This window comes from Dunckerocampus dactyliophorus, chromosome 7 (genome assembly GCF_027744805.1).
Source record: "Dunckerocampus dactyliophorus isolate RoL2022-P2 chromosome 7, RoL_Ddac_1.1, whole genome shotgun sequence".
NCBI lineage: Eukaryota > Metazoa > Chordata > Actinopteri > Syngnathiformes > Syngnathidae > Dunckerocampus > Dunckerocampus dactyliophorus.
Window position 1 is genome coordinate 9,575,429 of NC_072825.1, and position 20,419 is coordinate 9,595,847.

The 20,419-nt window shown below is 39.6% G+C and overlaps 1 protein-coding gene across 7 annotated transcripts in view; it reads left to right on the forward strand.

The window, feature by feature from the left end:
- The window catches only part of adgrb1a (adhesion G protein-coupled receptor B1a), a 139,376-nt gene that overhangs the window by 77,951 nt on the left and 41,006 nt on the right, over nt 1-20,419 (forward strand). For all 7 annotated transcript variants that reach the window (XR_008572128.1, XM_054783178.1, XM_054783180.1 and 4 more), the window contains 3 exons: nt 1,087-1,189; nt 1,279-1,322; nt 11,216-11,342. Coding sequence is in view for 6 of the 7 variants with exons in the window: in XM_054783178.1 (XP_054639153.1) it covers nt 1,087-1,189; nt 1,279-1,322; nt 11,216-11,342 (274 nt within the window). In the remaining variant the exon portion in view is untranslated. The remainder of the gene's footprint in view (nt 1-1,086; nt 1,190-1,278; nt 1,323-11,215; nt 11,343-20,419) is intronic.

Below are 20,419 nucleotides of genomic sequence, written 5' to 3' on the forward strand. Positions count from 1 at the left end.
TGTTATATTCAATACATTTATACTTGAAAAAACATACTTGAGGCAACAAATATTTTATGACTAATAATTCAACCACTAAACGGCAATTAGTATTTTTTTGAAAAGCTGTGATAGAGTGAAGCTGCAAAATTTAAAGTACGAAGTGGCGAGGGATTACCGTATACCGATATTGTCCAGCACTTTGTCACACACATTGCCCAGCACATCCCGATATCAACCGATACAGATATAGACAGCAGCTCTTCCCTCAAACTGTGCAGATGTTTCCATGGTCAGCGGTACCAATTTGGTAGTAATCAGGGCTACTGTTTAGATGGTGCCGCATTACACACAAAGAGCAAAATGTAACTCTTTTAGAGTTTGGAGTTTACATTCCAAAATAATTCCAGACCACAGACAAAACTACTACAATTGCTACTAAACTAGCAATGCAGACAACACTGAAGAATCTTAAATAACGTTGAATAGCGTTGAGGCCAGTCACTCTGTATGTAGGAAGAAAGCAAATCTGTTTTGCTGAACAGCTATTATGGTACACATGCTTTTCATGCAGTGTCACAAACACTGCATGAAGCATAAACATGCTTGAGGATGCTTGGTGGGATACTATGTGGTCGCCTGCGATCATGCATTTCTAGCTTTAAATACATTTGCAAACGTTTCTTAAACGTTTTTCACTTTGCCGATATACATTATTCCACTTTCATCTGCAAAATTAATTCATACCCTTGAATATGAAAACGGGGCATGAGTACTTTTTGGATGCACCATTCATGGAAGGTACCTTACCATTAGCGTTACTATTATTGGTTACCATGTTTGAGTAACTACGGGAAATTAAATTCATTTTCTTGTCGATTGATATTTGTATTTTTATTGGAAATGTATAATTTCATAAAATTAGCTGTTTTGGTAAGAAACAAGGCAGCGTGTAGTGTAGTGTTTGGATAAATGTACTATTTTGTAGTATTGTCTTTATGTGACACCATATCCCCCATACATCATTTATCATTTATAGAGCAAGGGAGTCTTGTAAAATGTTGGCTTGATTTTGTCACAGTAATTCTGTTTTCTTTGTCCCTGTAGAAACAGCACAGTTCTCAACTCCAAGATTGTATCAGTCACCATCAAACCCACCCCTGCGTCCCTCTCTGCTCCAGTTACAGTTGAATTCTCTCACTTGTACAACGTGAGTGACAAATCAATGTGTGTTTCAAAGTAACTAATCAACGGCACTGTCAGTGCCTTTTTAATTGATTGTACATTTCATTCTACAAGGGCACCACAAACCAGACCTGTATATCCTGGGATGAAAGTGAGAGGTAAGGTGCACTTCATTATGAAATGTAATGTCATGTAAATGCTTTTAGAGCATATTTTCTTGTGTCGAGGGTTGTGTGTATTCAGTCAGTATAATCTAAATATGCTCACTGCATTATTGCATTACTTATATTCGCGTGCCTTGACATGCAAAAACATGCGCACATACACCAATTCATCGCTGAGACTTGTGTTTGAACAAATATTCTACTTGTCCCGGGGCGGAAATAATATTCTACGTAATGGAAGTCGAACCGTCATGAACAATCCAAGCACCATCAACCATCTTCGGTTTTAAGATCTTTATATAGTATTATTCCACCAGTATCTCGTGAATAGTGCTGAGTGTGTTGGACAGATCCTCTCTTGTGAAATGTAGTATTAACACCCAACTGTCAGCACTACAACACTGGTGCAGTGTGTGGAAAATTAGAAGTGTCTCTCATTTTTCTGACATCGACAATCTCTACATACGCCGTACATTTGCAAAGAGATTAGTTTGGTGTCAACCGTCATATCCAACTGCAGGGATAGAGTTTATAGCAAAAATTAAGCATGCAAAAGCAAGCCAGATGAACATTATCTTTAGCTATTAATGTTGCCATGCCCCCCATTTACTATTTTTGTGGTTTAGTCACATCTTAAATGTCAACATTAATAGCAAGCAGACCCAATGATAGTGTGAGCATACCAAGGTTAAAAAAAAGTAATCTCTGGGCGCTTGATGTGAGGTTGGGAATGGAAATACGTGTACTTTGCAAAATTACACTCTATCATGGACAGCAGGTACAATTAATAAGTGAACCTATGAATCTACCTGTTAACATTTGCATTTGAAAATAAGGGACATTTCCTGCAAAATTAAGGAAAGACTCGACTGCCCAAGGCCAAGACGCTGCACCATTGTCCTTGCAGATTGCCAGAGCTCAAAAGTGGATACCGTCACCATTGTCACCTGCAGTATTGATGTTTCACTCATTGTTTTATTAACACACACATTAACAAAATCTCACGAAATTACACAGTGATACACACACACTGTACCCCAGCCACCCACGCAAAAAAAATTCTCTGTCCATGCCCGCTGACAATGCGCTACACCATTGTTCTCTCAGGTTGCTGTGGCTCAAGTGTAGATCCCATCACCATTGTCACCCGCAGTATTGATTCGTTTCATTCATTGTTTTATTAGCACACACAGTAATGAAACTTAACTTACAAGTAGACACTAAAAGCACATTCTCTGAACCCATTTATAAATCACTGTATTATAATACAATTATCCATTATATACAGGATTTTTTTTTATTTTCATGAAAGTTAAAAAAATGTAAAGAAATGTAAAAAGTTAGAAATTTATGTGAAACTTTAAATAGGAGGTCGATGGGGAAAAAACTGCGAAATACGAGCATTTCCCAGGAAAAATGCAGGTGTGATCTCTCTATACTTATTGTATGAGGTATATTGTTGACCGAGAGAACACTCGATATATTTCGCCAACACCATACCAACTTTTATTATTCATAAAAATAATTGTACACATCAGCGATGTATGATATGTTTTGGACTGTGGGAGGAAACTGCCACCGTGCTACCCCTGTATAGAATGTGAGAAACTTTCAAATGCAAAATCTCACAACAATACCCAGCACACTTTCCAGGATAAATGGCAATCACCGCACCTGAAAAGCCCCATTATGTACGAGATGTGTCAGAAAGGTTCCAGGACTGTTGATGTTGATTGCTTTTTTCCGTGCTGGAGCAATGGAGCAACCTCCCTACTCAGCCGACCTGGCCCCGTGTGATTTTTGTCTTCTTTGACAAGCTGAAGGCGGTCGTCAAGGGGACCCGTTTTGAAGACATGACCGTGTCAACGGAGCTGCAAAGGATCCCGGAAGAATTCCTCCAGGATTGCATGAAGGCGTGGCAGAGAAGGCTGAGAAAGTGCATTAGACTCCAGGGGGATTACTTCAAACGGGAAACTTTGTCGTTTGGATTTGAACTATATCTTTTATGACACCAGTCCTGGAACTTTTCTGACAGACCTCATATTTTTTTGTAGCTCTAGATTGTAGCTCTTTGAATTGGCAAATGTTTTTCATCCATGTGACTGCTTTTTGGCAGAGGATATTTACCAATGTAGAGCTGCTGGATTAACACAAAAATTATCCACCGAGACTGTCTGCGGGCAACTGTGAGACTCAGAGAGACATAATCACATATACACAGAAACAGAGTTGGAATATATTGGATTTGTGTTAGATGTGCTGTGTAAATGTCAATAAGAAGACACACTGAGACGACCAACATTTATAGGATCAACATACACTCAAACTTAATACATTTCCTCACCCTTTTTAGGAATACTGTCACAGCAGCATGTTGTGCTTTTTGGTCATGTGCTGACATGATGACAAAGTACAAACTTTCACTACACGCATATACAATGTTGGGACAGTGAGTTCAGATTATTCCAAAAATCTTCTCATTTGATAACTGCTTTAATTGTCATGTTGATAATATTGGGCCATCAATATTATCGGCTGATAAAAATAAAATGTCTGTTCATTTAGTTTTTTCCTCGCGATAATGATATCAACGAGTAAGTGATGGGGAGTCTTCCTTTAATTCTTATGATCTAATATCACACCTCAAGAAGAAACACTCGACGTTACACACAGCTAGCATACGTGCAGCAAAATAATAAGCGACGGTGGACGTGTTGATTGAGCCCAGTGTATAATTTCACTGATTGCATTAGCCCAGATTTGAATACTCTGCACTTAACTTTGTTCTTATCCAAGTGTGTGTGCGCCACATATGTGCAGCTTTCCAAATTGTATTGTTGGCAGAATCATTGAATTGGATTCTCATTTATGAGTGTATTAGGTCTAAACTGTCTTACTTGTTGACAGTAGGAGGACATGTTATTTTATTTGATGATTGGTCATGATTTTTTAAATAACTCTTTTGTTGGGAAAAAATATTTCAAATAAATATGGCACATATAACTTGTACTGCATATTGCAGTATTTGTTTATGTGTGAAATGCAGCATAATATGTTCCTTCATTACATGACACTGGTTTGAGGGAAGAGCTGCTGCCAGTACTGGTATTGGTTGATATCAGTATGGGTAATCAAGTGCTAGCTAATATCGGTATATCGGCTATTGGTTAGAAAGTCAATATCGAGCATCTCAAAAGGGGCCGGCTCTACACTGAGGCGGGGGGGGGGCCAACACCCCCCTAAATAAATGGCTTGCCCCCCAAATCACAATATTAGAGGTGAAAACGCCACCAGAAACAGCACCTCAAATGAGATTAATGTGTCAAAAAAAATAAAAAAATAATAATAATAATAATAAAACATAGTAACATTGATCGATATTGACATATGTGTTAAAATCCTCCCTTTCAGACTCAGCCACAGTGGGTAAGGAATGATCCAAGAAATACCACTAAAACAAAATCTTGCCAGGCCAAATTGCTGCAGCCAGGAGTATTACTGAGCATCACTATGGACTGTCGAGACAGTTATAATAGCAACTGGGGTCAGAGAGTTATATAATTTGGACTGTTTTCATCACTCGAGGTTACAAAATGTAATGTCCTTGCATTTATTGCTCTCTGTTCCCACATTTTCTGATATTTTCCTCTTGTGTTTTGGCACTGTATAGATTTGAGCGAGCCGAGTCTCATTTTTATTTTTATTGACTGGAGGCCAAGTGTGTCTTAACACACAGCCCTAAAAAAATATGTCAAAATGATTTCAATCACCAAATTCTTAAAATACTTTTGGATTGATGTTTTGTGGACATACTGACTAAACAAAGCTTTGGCTTGCATTTTATGTGGCAAGCTTTGTGATAGTTGTTCGTAGCCTGCTATGAGGTCTCCAGTGTCAGGTCACCATCTATGTATTCATTATCTGTATTGCTTAGAAAAACAAGAACACTTTTACCAGGGCTGAAATGTTTTTCATTCGCAGAATCAATTAGTAGATGACTTTGGTTCACCATGAAAATAAACACCTCAAATTGGAAATCAACTTGGGTCATTAATGCTTAATGTTAAAACTGAAAATCCTGTAATTGTAAATGACTTAACATTTTTGTATGAATAATCCAGTTATCCCAAATAACTGAAGTGTAATACAGTTGTATTACATAAAATATTAACAATATATTGAATTATTGATAGCTGCATAGTGGCCAAGTTGTTAGCACGTTGGCCATGCAGTCAGGAGATCTGTCCCAATCTCCGTTGGGCATCTCTCTGTGGAGCATGTTCTCTCTGTGCGTGGGTTTTCTCCGATTTCCTCCCACATGTCCAAAAACATGCACGTTAGGTTAATTGGGGACCCTAAATTATCCATAGATATGAATGTTAGTGTGAATGGTGGTTTGCCTATGTGTGCCCTGCGATTAACTGCTGACCAATCCAGGGTGTACCTCGTACCCAGTCAGCTGGGATAGGCGACAGCACATCGCTGTAACCCCAACAGAAGAGGATTAAGCGGCATAGAAAATGAATGAATAAATGAATTAATTATTGATAGTGTAACACAGTGCTACATGCTGTTAGCACATCTGCCTTGCAGGAAGTATGTTCTGGCTGGGATGGGGGTTTGAGGCTTGTTTTGGGAGTTTGCATGTTTTCCCTTTTGTAGGTTCTCACTGAGTACTCAGACATCCCACCGAAATCCAAAAACACATTGTACATGTTTGGTGTGTAATCTGTTTAAGGTTGCGAGAGATATTTGGTGCAATAATTCCTGTTCGTAGTTCGGCGATTGATGTTGATATATTCATGTTTTGGCACTGATTTACATACTAGCTGCTGAACTTATCAGGTTTATTTGCTTGGATATGTTGTTCTCAGACAGTATAAATTATCTGACATTTGGTTCGAGGACCGGCATTTAAAGCTGGCCTGGGTCTGTAGAGGGGGATAACCAGCAGGCTTACTCTTCCTGAATACCACCTGGTTGAAGGTTAACACCGATCGTCCAAACTTTTTTGCTGCGCCTCTTGTATGTTTGTAGTTCTGGTTAGAAGATTTTCCAGCATGGAAGGGTAATACAACGTATATCTTCAATAATGTGTTAAAAATAATTCTGATGTAAAATGGAATTTGTTTTGGATTTTTTCTAATATATAAAGGATCAGAATTATAAATATAGGATCAAATAGATATATACAGTCACCTAAATCTTGTAGTTGATGATCTTATAGTTCTAATAAATCTTATAATCCTGTATCAATAACGATTGATACAGAAGGTTCCAGAATGTCCCAAACAATAACTGAATCTTTGTCTTGTCTGACCATAAAATGTTTGTCCAAAAAGCATCTTGGTTGTCTATGTGGGAAGCTGAACATTTCCATGTTGATTTTTGAGCACAGGTTTCTTTCTAGTTCGGCAGCCTCTCAGTCCAAACTTGCCTTCCTGTGGATAGTGACACTGCCAATGTCTAGCTTGACGGTTACTGAACATCATAACCAAGTTCTTTTCAGTATGACAGTATGGGTCTTCTTCCAGACCTTGACAAAGTGGTCACACATCCAAATAACTTGTACTTATTGTTAGAAGCAATGATCCTGAAATCTGCTGTATGAGTGTATAGTTTGGAAAGCGGTATAGATTTACTGTCCTCTGAAAATTACTCAACACACAGCCATTATTGTCTAAATAGCTACACAGTAGCTACTCCACTCGAGGTACCTGTGCACGTTCAAACATGCAAAGACACCTGTCCTATTCATCAAGTTCATGTTTTACCTGCTTGACTGGACCATACAAATGTGTGTATCATTGATTAGAGCTGTTCAGTTTCTCTCATACTGGCCACTGGATGTTCAACATGGCACCTCATGGTAAAGGGCTCTCTGAGCATTTGACAAATAAAATTGTTGCCCTCAACAAAGATGTCCTAAAGAAGATTAATAACATCTTGAAAGTAAACAACGGCAGATGAGCCTACATCTTGGGAGAGTTCTCACTCACTGGAAGACATCATTCATTGATCCCATTCCAAAAAAAACAAACAAACTGAATGACTTCCAACCAGTGGTACTCCCGTTTCATTTGATGAAGACTCTGGAGCGGCTCCTCCTCATGCCCCAAGTACAACATGCCCAGGACCCCCTACATTCAATGTTGGGGTGGAAGATGCTATCCTCTACCTCCTGCACCGGGCCCACCCACACCTGGACCAGGAAAGTGGCTGTTTTTGGACTTCTCAAGTACCTTCAGCCCCTGATGCTCCAGGACCTGACACAGATGAGTGGACCACTGCCTGGTGTCCTGGACCTCCAGCTACCTCACAGACAGACTGCAGTATGTAAAGCTGACGTCACGTCTGACACGGTGGACAGCAGCACAGCAGCTCCTTTAGGCACTGTGCTGCCCCCCTCCCTCCCTGTACACCTCAAACTTCTGCCACAACTCTGAGCTGTGTCACATTCAGAAGTTTGCAGCTAGGTTGCATCGGAGACGACTGAGAGGAGGAGTACAGGAGTCGTGTGAAGGATTTTGTCATCAGGAGCCACACCAATCACCTGCAACTCAACACCACAAACACAAAGAATCTGATTATAGAGTTTGGAAAGTCCAAACAAGTCTGCGATCAGCAGTGATCGAAGGTAGCGAGGTAGAGGTAGCAACTACAAGTATCTCGGGCTGTGGCTGTAAAATAAAATGGACTGGTCAAAAAACACAGACCATCTGTACAGAAGGGGCCAGCACAGACTGTAATTACTGAGGAGGTTGTGGCCCTTTTATTATACTGTAGGAAAGTCCTGCAGATGTTCTACCAGTCTGTTGTTGGCAGTGTGCTCATCTATTCTGTTGTGTGCTGGGGAGGCAGCACCTGGAAGAAGGACTCCTTCAAGCTGGCCTGACTGATAAGGAGGTCTAGTTCTGTGACTGGCATGATGAATGTTCCAGAGAGAAAATCTCTGGACAAACTGCTGGTCATCATAGATGATGCCAGCCAACCTCTTCACGCTGTCATCAGCATGCAGAGAGGTCTGTTCAAGGACAGGCATCACTCCAGAAGCATGAGGAAGAAGATGAAAGATTGGGAAGCGGCACTGAAACTGGACACTAAAGGTCACTGACAATGCATATATGGTTGTCCTTCGCAACATCGTGGTTCCATTATCACTCCCTTGCTATATCGCACTTTTTCAAAAATGAATAAATGATTGCTATTTGTGGTAGGCTATGGTCTATTAGTAAAAACATATTGAAATACAAGTGATATGTAGTATTGTGCTCACTAGGTGGCAGTAATGACACATATAATGACACACTACCTTACATTATATTACCTTAACACTGAAGTCATGAAGTCAGCCATGGCATGTCCGACATGATTGAGTGAAAAAAAGTTCTCCTCCCATTCCGTGTGGAAGTGGTACGTTGTTGGTTAAGTTTAGAATAAATAAATTTGAGGCGAACGGGTTAGCTTCCTAGCTAGCGGCCATCTTGAGCATAAGTGTTGTAAACAATGTGAGTGTAAAGATGACTATAGGTGTGTTATTTCAAGTCTACAGGGTTATAATAATGTTAAAAAAATGAATTTAGAAACCTTGAATCCTATATCGCAGAAATTCATTTATCGTGGGCAGGTCTGTAACCAATTAACCACTATAAACGGGGGACGACTATATATACTGTATATGTGTGTGTGTGTATATATATATGTATAATATATATATATATATGTATATATATGTGTGTGTGTGCATTTGTAACATCTGGACAATGTATGATAATTTCACTTTTTGATCATTTCACTGTACCAGGAGAAAGCTTCACAAAGAATCTGAGTAAAAGTACGGCTCTCAAGTTGATCAGACATGCCTTGACATACATGGTAAAAGTCTTAAACATGTATCTGTTTACTCCTTGCTACGAATAGTTGGCTGTTACTCAAGTTGACATTCACATGTTCTATGGAACGTATATACAGTAAATGCGGTCTGCAGGTCAGAATCTTCAGCAATCATTGCTTGTCCAAACTCAAACAATGCCGCAATGTTATGGTCCGAGCTTGACATAAAGTTGTCTGGTACAGTTCTCCTCCATCAAGTAGTCTGCCCCTTCATTGTGTCCCGTGTCCATTGCCATACTATCACTGTATTATTTTTTCAATTGTATTTCGTAGCATATTTTGTTATTCCATTTTATTTATACCTGTTTACCTGTGTGCTGTGCCGCTATTGCCACTACTGTCTTGTATACTGCATACAGTGTTGCTGCTATTGGAACCTTAATTTCACCGAAGGCACACGGCCAGGGGATTAATAAAGTGTAGTTCTGGTAAAGTTCTATCTAATCTCATCTAATTTATTGGGAATATGCTTCATTTAACTCAATTATTTCTGTTTTAGTTATTTGTGTATTGTGTAAACACAACAAATTACAACCATGTTAAATTTAAATTCATGCTAAACCTTTTAATTGGGGTGTGACTTGTATTACATCTTGTTTAGTGGCCTGGCATATACCTAGCAAATCTACTTTGAGGGTTGACATAACCATTTCAACACACAGTTGTCATTTCCTTAGTATATACTCCATCCGCCTGGTTTGGTTTATTTCGAACATGCTTATTATCGAAATATCACATGTTAACACTTGCACAACATGTCTGAAAATGTGCATGAAGACGTAACGGTTATTTAATTCTACCCCTTCTCCGTTTTACAGCAATTACTGAGAGTTTGTTCATATAGCCAAGCTAATATACAACAGAAAAAACAGAGGAAAACATGTTAAAATGGTATTTTAAACAATAAAAAATGAAAATAAGTCAAATAAATGAGTAATTTGTAAGAACTACTATAAGAATGAAAACTTTATTCAGAATTCACACATGGCTCCGTTTACGATTGGTCACCCTTTCAACGGACAAACGTTCCAGACAAACATGACCTCAAATGACTTAAATATCGACATTTTGATTTGAGAATCGATTTTAGAGCATGAAGAGCTGGTATCGGAAGTATCAATATTTCGATATCGATCCGCACATCACGACCAAAAACATGCATGTTAGGATAATTGGAGACTTTAACTGTCCAAAGGCGTGAATGGTTGTTTGTCTGTGTGCCCTGTGATCGTCTGGAGTCCAGGTTGTACCACGCCTCTAGCCCAAAGTCAGCTGGGATGGGCTCCAGCTCACCTGTGACCCTCATCAAGTGGTATAGAAAATGAATGAAGGAATGATGAATAAGGGTGGAAAGTTGACAGGCAATAAATATTCGGTCAGCTTGTCAGGGTAATAATTTAAGCACAGTGATTAAGTACATAATACTTTCATTAAATAGTAAAATAATGAGTAAATAGTAAGTAAAGGAGTAAAACTAACACAAACATGGATAAAACTGGCACTAACTATAAACATATGTATAATAGATTATAGCTATAATGCCTTATTAAATAATAAGAATTGCCAACTTGAAATAGAGGTTCATTACGGCAAGTCATAATATTGCATTATTATCAAACGGAAATTATTCCGATTGACTTTATTTAAAAAAAGACAAAGATATTATTAAAAAGAAGAGATACTGCTATTTGTGTTCGCTTTCTTAGTTGCTCTTGTCGTCAGGAATATAAATATTGTTGATCGTATTATTAGAAAGAGGGCAATGTTTAAGTGAAAATGTGTCCACGCAGAGAGCTCTAGCACGCCGCCTCGCAGCCTTCCCATCACCGCCTTCACGTCTTCCGCTGCTCCTTGGCGTGCAAATAGCTGAGATAAGGTGGATATGGTAGCCGGTATACAGCTGTGGGTTTTGAACTGCTTTCTTTGCCTTTTGCCGTCTCCACGTTTACCGCATCGCCTCCTTTTTTGTGTGTGCATTGTGTGTCTATTTGTAGCTCCTCTCTGCTGGGATCCTGGTCTGCTCGGGTCTGCAAAGCCGTGCTCGTCGATTCATTCAGAAGCAAATGCATGTGTGACAGACTGTCCACCTTCGCCATTTTAGCACGGCTTAATCCCGAAATGGTAAGTGTCAAAATCTCCCTTGATTTCGTCGACAGAAAAGATTGCGGAGACATTGTCATTTTAGTGTGGTTTAATGTCCATGCACCAGCTTTTTTTTTTTTAAACCCAGGGCGTCATTGTTATTGCATCCTCAACAGATCCTCCCCCTCTCCCCATCCTTGTCAATCTTTGCCTCGACATGCCAAAGCCATACTGCGCAAACATAACAATATGCTGAGCATATTTCTATTAGTTACTTGACAAATAGAAGGAGATGGATGTTTGTTTGGGCCACGAGGGAGATGTTACAGGGTAATTAAGCAGCATCTGTTTTTTTTAATCTCTAGATTTCAAATTAGTACTTGCAATGGATACACCTTCTTAAACAAAACCACGTCCACAGCAGTGTATTTTGAAATATTTGGTATTGGTGTCTCTATGGTTAACAGGCCCCATTAAGAAAGCTGCACATCAATTAAATGATTGAATTGTTCAGAGAAAATGTGGCTCTTGGACCCAGAGAAGGTGAAACAGCACGGTTCGGTAACAAAGAGACCGCAGCCAGACACAGCCGAGCACAAATATTTGCCATGATGGAAAACATAGCATTGCACAAGTCAGAATGCGACTCAAGCCTGCCACCCTTCTCTTCAGAGAAAGCACAATGTCTCTTTGTGGAGAGTGTTCATTTATTGCCATTAGTTATTATTAGACTGGAAATTGCTTTAAAAGCATTTTGTGCACTAGTTGCCTTGGCAACAGAATGGGCTCCCATAAAGACAATTTCCATGGTCGAGTACTGTTCAGCCATTTTTACTGTACAGGTGGAAGGCTATGTCAGGCTAGTGTTTACATACACTTTTGTGTACAAGATGGGCACCGTCACCACTGTAGAACATGACTGGTATACCGTAATCCCTCGTTTATCACTGTTAATTGGTTCCAGACTAGACTGCGATAAGTCAATTTCTGCGAAGTAGGATTCCTTCTTTATAAATGGAATATTTTCATAGTTAGGGCACAGAAAAACCTGTTTTCAATCTTCTAAATGTTTTTAAACATTGTTAGAGCCATCTAGACATGAAATAACACCCATATAGTCACCCTTACATTAATATCACCCAATATGGTCGATATAATCAAAGAAAATAAGCCATTTAAGACAGTTTACCTTGTAGGGGAGAAAAATCGATGGCTGACAGGAAGTGACGTCGGGTGTTCAGAGTTGAGTTTTAGCTTGTTGTGGTCTCTGGTCATAACAGTATTATGATGATTATTATTATTGTACCTCTTTTCTAATTTAAACCTGCAGTAAAAGCCTTTTGTATATGTCTGGTGCTTCGGTAGTGGTCTCGCTGAACAATTATTGACACCCAGTGACTAATGTTCACAAGTTGTGGTCTTAATGGCTTATACTATATTTGTATTTTTGTGCATTTAGCCATTTTTATGCTTAATTTGGGCAAAAATGATCTACAATTTGCTTAAATATGCATATTTTTGGACTAATAATTGGCCGTAGTCAGCCACGAAGCAGCGATAATTTAGATGTAACATTGTAATTATTAGGACAGTATTGGCAAAAAACATTGGCCTAAAAATGAGATAAATCATCATATTGGTATCAGTTTTTCTGCTAATATTAATACTGTATCTGAATACGTGTGACACCTCATCAAACTGCGACGTGCTCCACAGAGCAACAAAGCTTGCTAGCTCAGTATATGTGCGATGTGGAAATTATTTCCTTTGGATTGTAAGCATCCAGGCGTTTGCATGTTCTCCCCATGCGTGCGTCGCTTTTCTCTCGATACTCCGGTTTCCTCCCACATTAATTAATTAATTGGCAACTCTAAACTGTCCATAGGTATGAATGTGAGAGTGAATGGTTGTTAGTCTATATGTGCCCTGCCATTGACTGGCGACCAGTCCAGGATGTATCCCGAATGCTCCAGTATACCCACGATCCTAGTGAGGATAAGCGGCATAGAAGATGGATGGATGTAAGCATGCAATCTGCAATGACTTTGAAGCACTGGTTATGTGAGGGTGGGAGTAAGACGTCCTCTAATTTAATAGCACGTCTGAGGAATAATCACTCTTGAATCAAATGCAGCATCCATCCATCCATCTTCTATGCTGCTTATCCTCACTGGGGTCGCGGGTATGCTGGAGCCTATCCCAAGCGACTTCGGGCGAGAGGCGGGGTACACCCTGGACTGGTTGCCAGTCAATCGTAGGGCACATCTAGACATACGTTCACATTCATACGTATGGACAATTTCTAGTCGCCAATTAACCTAACATGCATGGAAACCGGAGTACCCAGAGAAAACCCACGGGGAGAACATGCAGTTAGAGGCCCAACTGAGATTCAAACCCAGATCTTCCTGATCTCCTGACTGTGTGGCCAACATGCTAACCACGAGGCCACCGTATTGGTCACAGTTTTTTTTAATGACTATTGTGTTGAGACAAAATGTTTAAAATAAATATGGCGCTTTTTCCGAAACTTGTATTGCATAGTGCATACAGTACAGTACATACAAGTACATACAAGTACAGTGCATGTATTGCACTTGTATTTGTCTTTTTTTGCACAAACTGTTCATTAGTGAAATGCATCCAGCGGCATCACAGTAAAAGAAGCATAATGTGTTCATTACACGATATTAGTTTGAGGGAAGAGCTTCTGCCAATATCAGTATCACTAAGTGCTGGATGATATCGGCTTGTCGGCTATCTGGAAATAAAGCCAATATCGAGCATCTCTAGTTTCACCCTTGAACTGACGAGGCAAAGTGGTATATACAGTATACCACATATAGACTATATACAGAGGAATCCACTCATATCGACAACCCGTCTATGTCTGAACAACTCATCAACATACACTTTTGTCAACGTCTGAAAAATCGTTCTGCATAGGTCGACGTGTTATAGGAGTTGTTAAATTGTTAACATCATCCTTATCGCTAAGCAGCATGAAACAACAACTCGTCTAGTTACACACAGTGTTGGGCAAATTACTATAAAAATATGAAGTTCTCTACCAAAATGCTAGGGGACAGTGTTTTCCTATTGGCTAGCTATTTAGCTTCCTGTGTAGTAGTAGTGAACAATGGTAACTGAATTTTAATAACGCACCACATTTCACTCTCAGTAACGGTATCAACGTGGTAACATTTGAAACAGTAATTAATTTGATTATCCTTTACGGGACAACGATAACAGTGTTAGTCACGCTGTTACTCCCCACACTGGTAACACATCATTAAAACATGCACTTCCTGTTCAGTACAAAGTAAGCCTCAAAACAAAAGCATGACAGTATTAATCTGGATTCTACCAGAGTAGCCAACAAAATGCACCCATTTTATTTATTGTGTTTGTCATCGGAAGAAAGATTTGCACATGAATGGAAGCATTGTTGTAATTATAGTCAAGACACATTTTAGCAGCTTTGTTAGATGAGAGTATAAAATAAAATATAGCACTTAGCAGCTGTCCACACGGAAATGTTTTCAGGTCAAAACGGCAACGTATTTTATCCTTTCAGCCTTTTATCCACACGGAAATGGCGTTCTGGGTGCCCTGAAACGGTATTTTTTGAAAACGGCTTTCAGAATGGGAAAATCTGAAAACGCCGGCTCATCGATTCCATATAGACGAGCAATAAGCTTCTTTTTAAAAAAACGATGATGTCAGCGACCCGTAGCCATCACGTGACCAGATGTGAGCTTTGATGACAATATATTTAGAGTGTTATGACTCACCCCAGTTGACATTCTCCTGGTATTTTCTTGTGATATCCTCCCAAAATGACTTTCTCATAAGTCTAGACGAGCCTTGGAAAGTGGAGGACGACTGACATATGCGCATGCGTTCTGTCTTCTTCTATAGTTTGCTGTGTCACGTAGTTCCGTCCGCGTGTCAGTTGACAGCGCCACACGTAGGTGTGCCTTGTGTATTACATCGTTGTCACTCAGTTATCCGTTCCCGTCTGGATGCAACGAATCCGTCACAGTGTGGACACAGCTTTTTTTTCAACCCGCCAAAAAAAAATCCCAAGAATGTTCCCGTGTGGCCTTCCCTTCCAACGGCTAACGCCACTCTTCTTTTCTTTCGGGTTGGATCTAACGAGCAGGCAAACACCACTGCCCCCTATAGCCCAACCCCTGAATCACAGCTCAGAATCATACACAATACTTTCATTGCTGCAATATCATATGAAAACAGAAGAATACATATGCAAAATATATAATAATGAATATATAAAATATATAAATTTGTGCAAATAAATACATTCAAATATGTACAAATGGATGAAAATGAAATAAAAAAATTCCATAGGTAAAAAAATCCTGAATTATTGCCCATTCTCATGTCTTTGTTGAAAGTCACAAGTAAATGCACAAGCAAAGGTTAGTTTTGGTTTAGATTTTGAGAAGCGTGGAGGTAAGCGGGCTCCATCCACTGTGTATATAATCTGTTGTCTTTCATTGCACGATTAATATTTGTAACTATTTTTGTGAATGTTGTTCCTCTTGACTGCCTCCAAATATGCAAACTATTTCCACATGCAACCTAGAGGCATAATGTATCTCGAAGGTCAGGGATGAAGGGGGAAGCAGTCGTCTTTCTCCCCCTGTTGTCCCCTCTCCTACAATCTATAATTTTGAAAGATATCCATGAGCCCCGTGCTAATTATGTGCTGTGAAACCCTTAGTAGCTTCTAAATGGCCTAGCCAGTCTGTTTGTAGCTAGACTCCTACATCCCCAGAATAATAAACACCTCACTCCTTTTTTACGTGTTCCTTTCGATCTGCAATGCCTTTCTTTTTTGACCCTGTTATTTTTTTGTCCACTTTCCAACTCAACAACTTGCTTCATCTATTGCTCGCTTGCTGTTACATCTCATGTGCATTTTGCTCCGGCCAAATTTGCTAGGAAGGAAAATAAGAGAAAACATGCTCTGCAGTCAAAGGCAACTGAACCTTAGCCCCAGTTCATTACCACAGCTACAACTGCGTGTGTTGAATGGATGTTGAATTCTTCTTATTTCATTCAGTTCTAGTTAGTTTTTTTAGGTTATTTGTTCATCTCTGAATCCTGTCAGTGGGCCTTTAAATGTCAAATACCTCTTTGTCCAATTAGTCTACATTCTAAACATAATAGAGTAACAATACCTGAAGCAATACCTGAAGCCTGAAGGAATACAAGCAGAATCTTTTATAGTCTTACTTAATGAATGCTTTTGCTAAATCAGTGATTTATTTGAAAAGCTGTGATAAGAGTGAAGCCGCAAAATTTGAAGCGCAACGGTCCGAGGGACGACTATACATTGCTTGTTTTGCACAGAATTTATGGCATAGAGGGTGTGTGTTTTCTGTACATACAATGATGAACTGTGAGGGGGTGCTTGATAAGGAGGGAGTACTTTCAATGTGGTTGCAGATCTGCCAACATGTACAAATTTATCGTACTCAACATACAATTTGACTCTTGAATAAGCTTGTATGTATCACTGCTCTCCGCTTTGTTGCATTAAACCCATTTCAGTTTTGAGTTCGGTTTGTACAGATACATACGTAGGTATGATCGGTTTCTCAATAGTATTTCAAATCGGGGGAGCGTGAAAACATTTCTGTCCCGTGGGGGAGCATGACAGAAAATAAGTGAGAACTACTGGCATAAGTCAACGAGCTAGAGTGGTGTGAGAAAGTGTTTGTCCCCTTACTGATTTCTTGTTTGTCACGCTTAAATGTTTCAGATCATCAAACAAATTGAAATATTAGTCAATGACAACACAACTGAACACAAAGTGCAGTTTTTGAGTTAAACCTTTTATTATTAAGGGAGAAAAAAAATCCAAACCTACATAGCCCTGTGTGAAACGTGATTGCCTCCTAAGCCTAATAACTGGTTGGGCCACCCTTAGCAGCAACAATTGCAATCACGCATTTGCAGTAACTTGAGTCTCTTATAGCGCTGTGGAGGAATTTTGGCCCACTCATCTTTGCTGAATTGTTGTAATTCAGCCACATTGGATTTTTTTCCAGCATGAAGTGCCTTTTTAAGGTCATGCCAAAGCATCCCAATAGGATTCAGGTCAGGACTTTGACTAGGCCACTCCAAAGTCATTTTGTTTTTTTCCAGCCTTTCAGAGGTGGACTTGCTGGTGTGTTTTGGATCGTCATTGTTTCAGCTTGAGGTCTCAAACAGATGGCCGGACATTCTCCTTCAGGATTTTTTGGTAGACAGCAGAATTCATGGTTCCATTTATCACAGCAAGTCTTCCAGGTCCTGAAGCAGCAAAACAGACCCAGACCAACCAATCCAATCCAATCCACTTTATTTATGTAGCACCACACTACCACCACCATATTTTACTGTTGGTATGATGTTCTTTGTCTGTAATGCGGCATTACTTTTACACCAGATGTAATGGGACACACACCTTCCAAAGGGTTCAACTTTTGCCTGATCAGACCAAAAGTCTGGGGGATCATCAAGATGTTTTCTGGCAAAATTGAGACGAGCCTTAATGTTCTTTTTGTTCAGCAGTGGTTTTCGTCTTGGAACTCTGCCATGCCTTTGTGAACCATGCTATGCCATGAACACTGACCTTAACTGATGCAAGTGAGGCCTGAAGTTCTTTGGATGTTGTTGTGGGGTCTTTTGTGACCTCTTGGATGAGTCGTCGCTGCGTTCAAGGGGCAATTTTGGATGGCCGGCCACTCCTGGGAAGGTTTACCAATGTTCCATGATTTTCCCATTTCTGGATAATGGCTCTCACTGTGGTTTGCTGTAGTCCCAAAACTTTAGAAATGGCTTTATAACCCTTTCCAGACTGATGGATCTCAATTAATCTCAGTTATGTTTTCACAGGGAAGCGATCACTTTTTCACATAGGGCCATGTAGGTTTGAATTTTTTTTCTCCCATAGTAATAAAGTTTCATTTAAAAACTACAAACCTTTAAGTGTGACAAACACGCAAAAAACACTTTTTCACACCGCTATAATCCATCTTACTTTGAGCTTCACACTGTTGGCCCGTTTCATTATGTGTTTGTTATGCTTCTTCTTCAGTCAGATTGCTTCCTCTTTTTTTTCCCATTCCACGTTTCAGCCACAAAGCCCATCACTCAGACATTCTTAGTATTGACCCCACGAAACAATTTTTGATCGAAATATTGTATGTGTTTAACATGTACGATGTCTGGCCGTATTATTTTCTGGTTGAGGAGCATAAAATCATTTTTACTCACACCACAAGGTAGCCTTTAAGCAGGGATTTCCCGATAAGCATTTGAGGCCTATGATCCAGATCCAACTTTTTGGCCTCAGATCAGATCCGATTTCGAGTCCCAATCCAACACTTTGACAGTGTTATTATAGAGAATAGAAATGAGAATGTCTTTAGCAAGTAACTAAAGTAATAATAACATTTTTATAAAGCTTATTTCATTACATTTAGAATTTGCTAGTATTGTTGTAAATCAACATTGTAGTGTCATGATGGCAGAGCATTGTGTCTATCCATACATTCTAAAAGACCAAAAAACCCCACATCCTCCACGATGGAGATGGGCTGGTTGTACTCCGTTTTATGTTTGGTCCTGCCTGCTGCAAAAACAAAGGACTTTATCTGTGCAAAATGATCAGTTTCTCAGGTTTTACTAATTATAGGTATGTGTGCGACTAAAAATAACATTTCTTTTCCATTCTATGCTACTACTGACAACATTACTCCCAAATTCAAAGTAAAATAATGTCATTTTGGGCATTGATTTGGGCTGACCATGACATGGGGCCCGTTGCACAAAACTAGGATTCAGACATCCAGGATAAATGACCTCAACCAACCCAAAACAAGAGCGTTGAGGCTTAATTGGTTGCGCAAAGCCCATGCCAGGATGAGTAGACACTGATTAATCAAGCCAGGTGAAACCAATCCAGGACCAGTGTGAGTACGCTGCTTCTTTAAATAGACCCCGCCTATCTATCACAGAGTCACCGATTCACCATGGCAACGAGAGCGGCGTACTTTCCCCTGAGAAATTCTCAAAGAAGCTTACGTGGAGGAAAAAGAGCAAATAAAAAGGCAACACGGCCACAGTCATAAAACAAAGAGAGAAAGCGTGGCAAATTATATTGCAGAGACAATCTGCAATACTTTGTGTATAAGTAGTGCACAAATACACACTCACTGCTCCGCTGAAACCATCATAATTACAATCCAAATAGTTAATGTTATGTGTGTTGCTTATTTAACAAATCAAGAACAGCGGTGTACACCAATACCTATGAACTCTTTGCTTTATTAGCGTATCACCAATACGCGCTCGTAGCTTCAACAGTGTGCACACTTCCGGTTTCCACTCGAGCGCAAAAGCTTCTAGGTAATGTACTACACATCCACACAGCCAACACAATTAACATCTCCGAAAACGTAGTCGTAATGTAATTATGAATCCGTTGAAATTGTAGGTGAAGTTGACTGCAGATGTGAGTGAAATTGTGTAAATGTAACTCCATCAGACCCCATGGTAACTAACATCAGAACACATTCCACTTTCCACTATCCCACTTATGTGCAACCGGAGCATGGATAAATTGAGCCAGGATAACCAAGATATCCCGGCTTAATCCCATATCCTAGTTTTGTGCAACGGGCCCCTGGTCTTGATCTGGTGTACCTTCACTGACCTGGCGTTGTGGCATGGAGCAGTGTCCAAACGATCTTTGTATTAGAAGAAGATTGACAAAGCAGAGAAAACAAGTTTTCTTTCAGGACAGCTTTGTGTGTGTTGATTAATGTGTCCATCACAAACACATTCTTTTGCTGTGTTCTCTTATTTTTCCAAGAGGTGTACTTTCCATCCCTATTTAAATGTGTCCATCGTGTACGGCAGCTGTAGCAGTCTCACATTGTTTAAGGCCGAAATATAAATAGTTGTATTTCCTTTCAGACCTGTTGGGAAATTTGTCATTAACCTTGCTTTCAACTAAGTTACATTTTACCTATATATATATAATACATCTAGCCGACAGTGGATTTCCTCATCCATGATTACACTTGTTAAGGAAAATG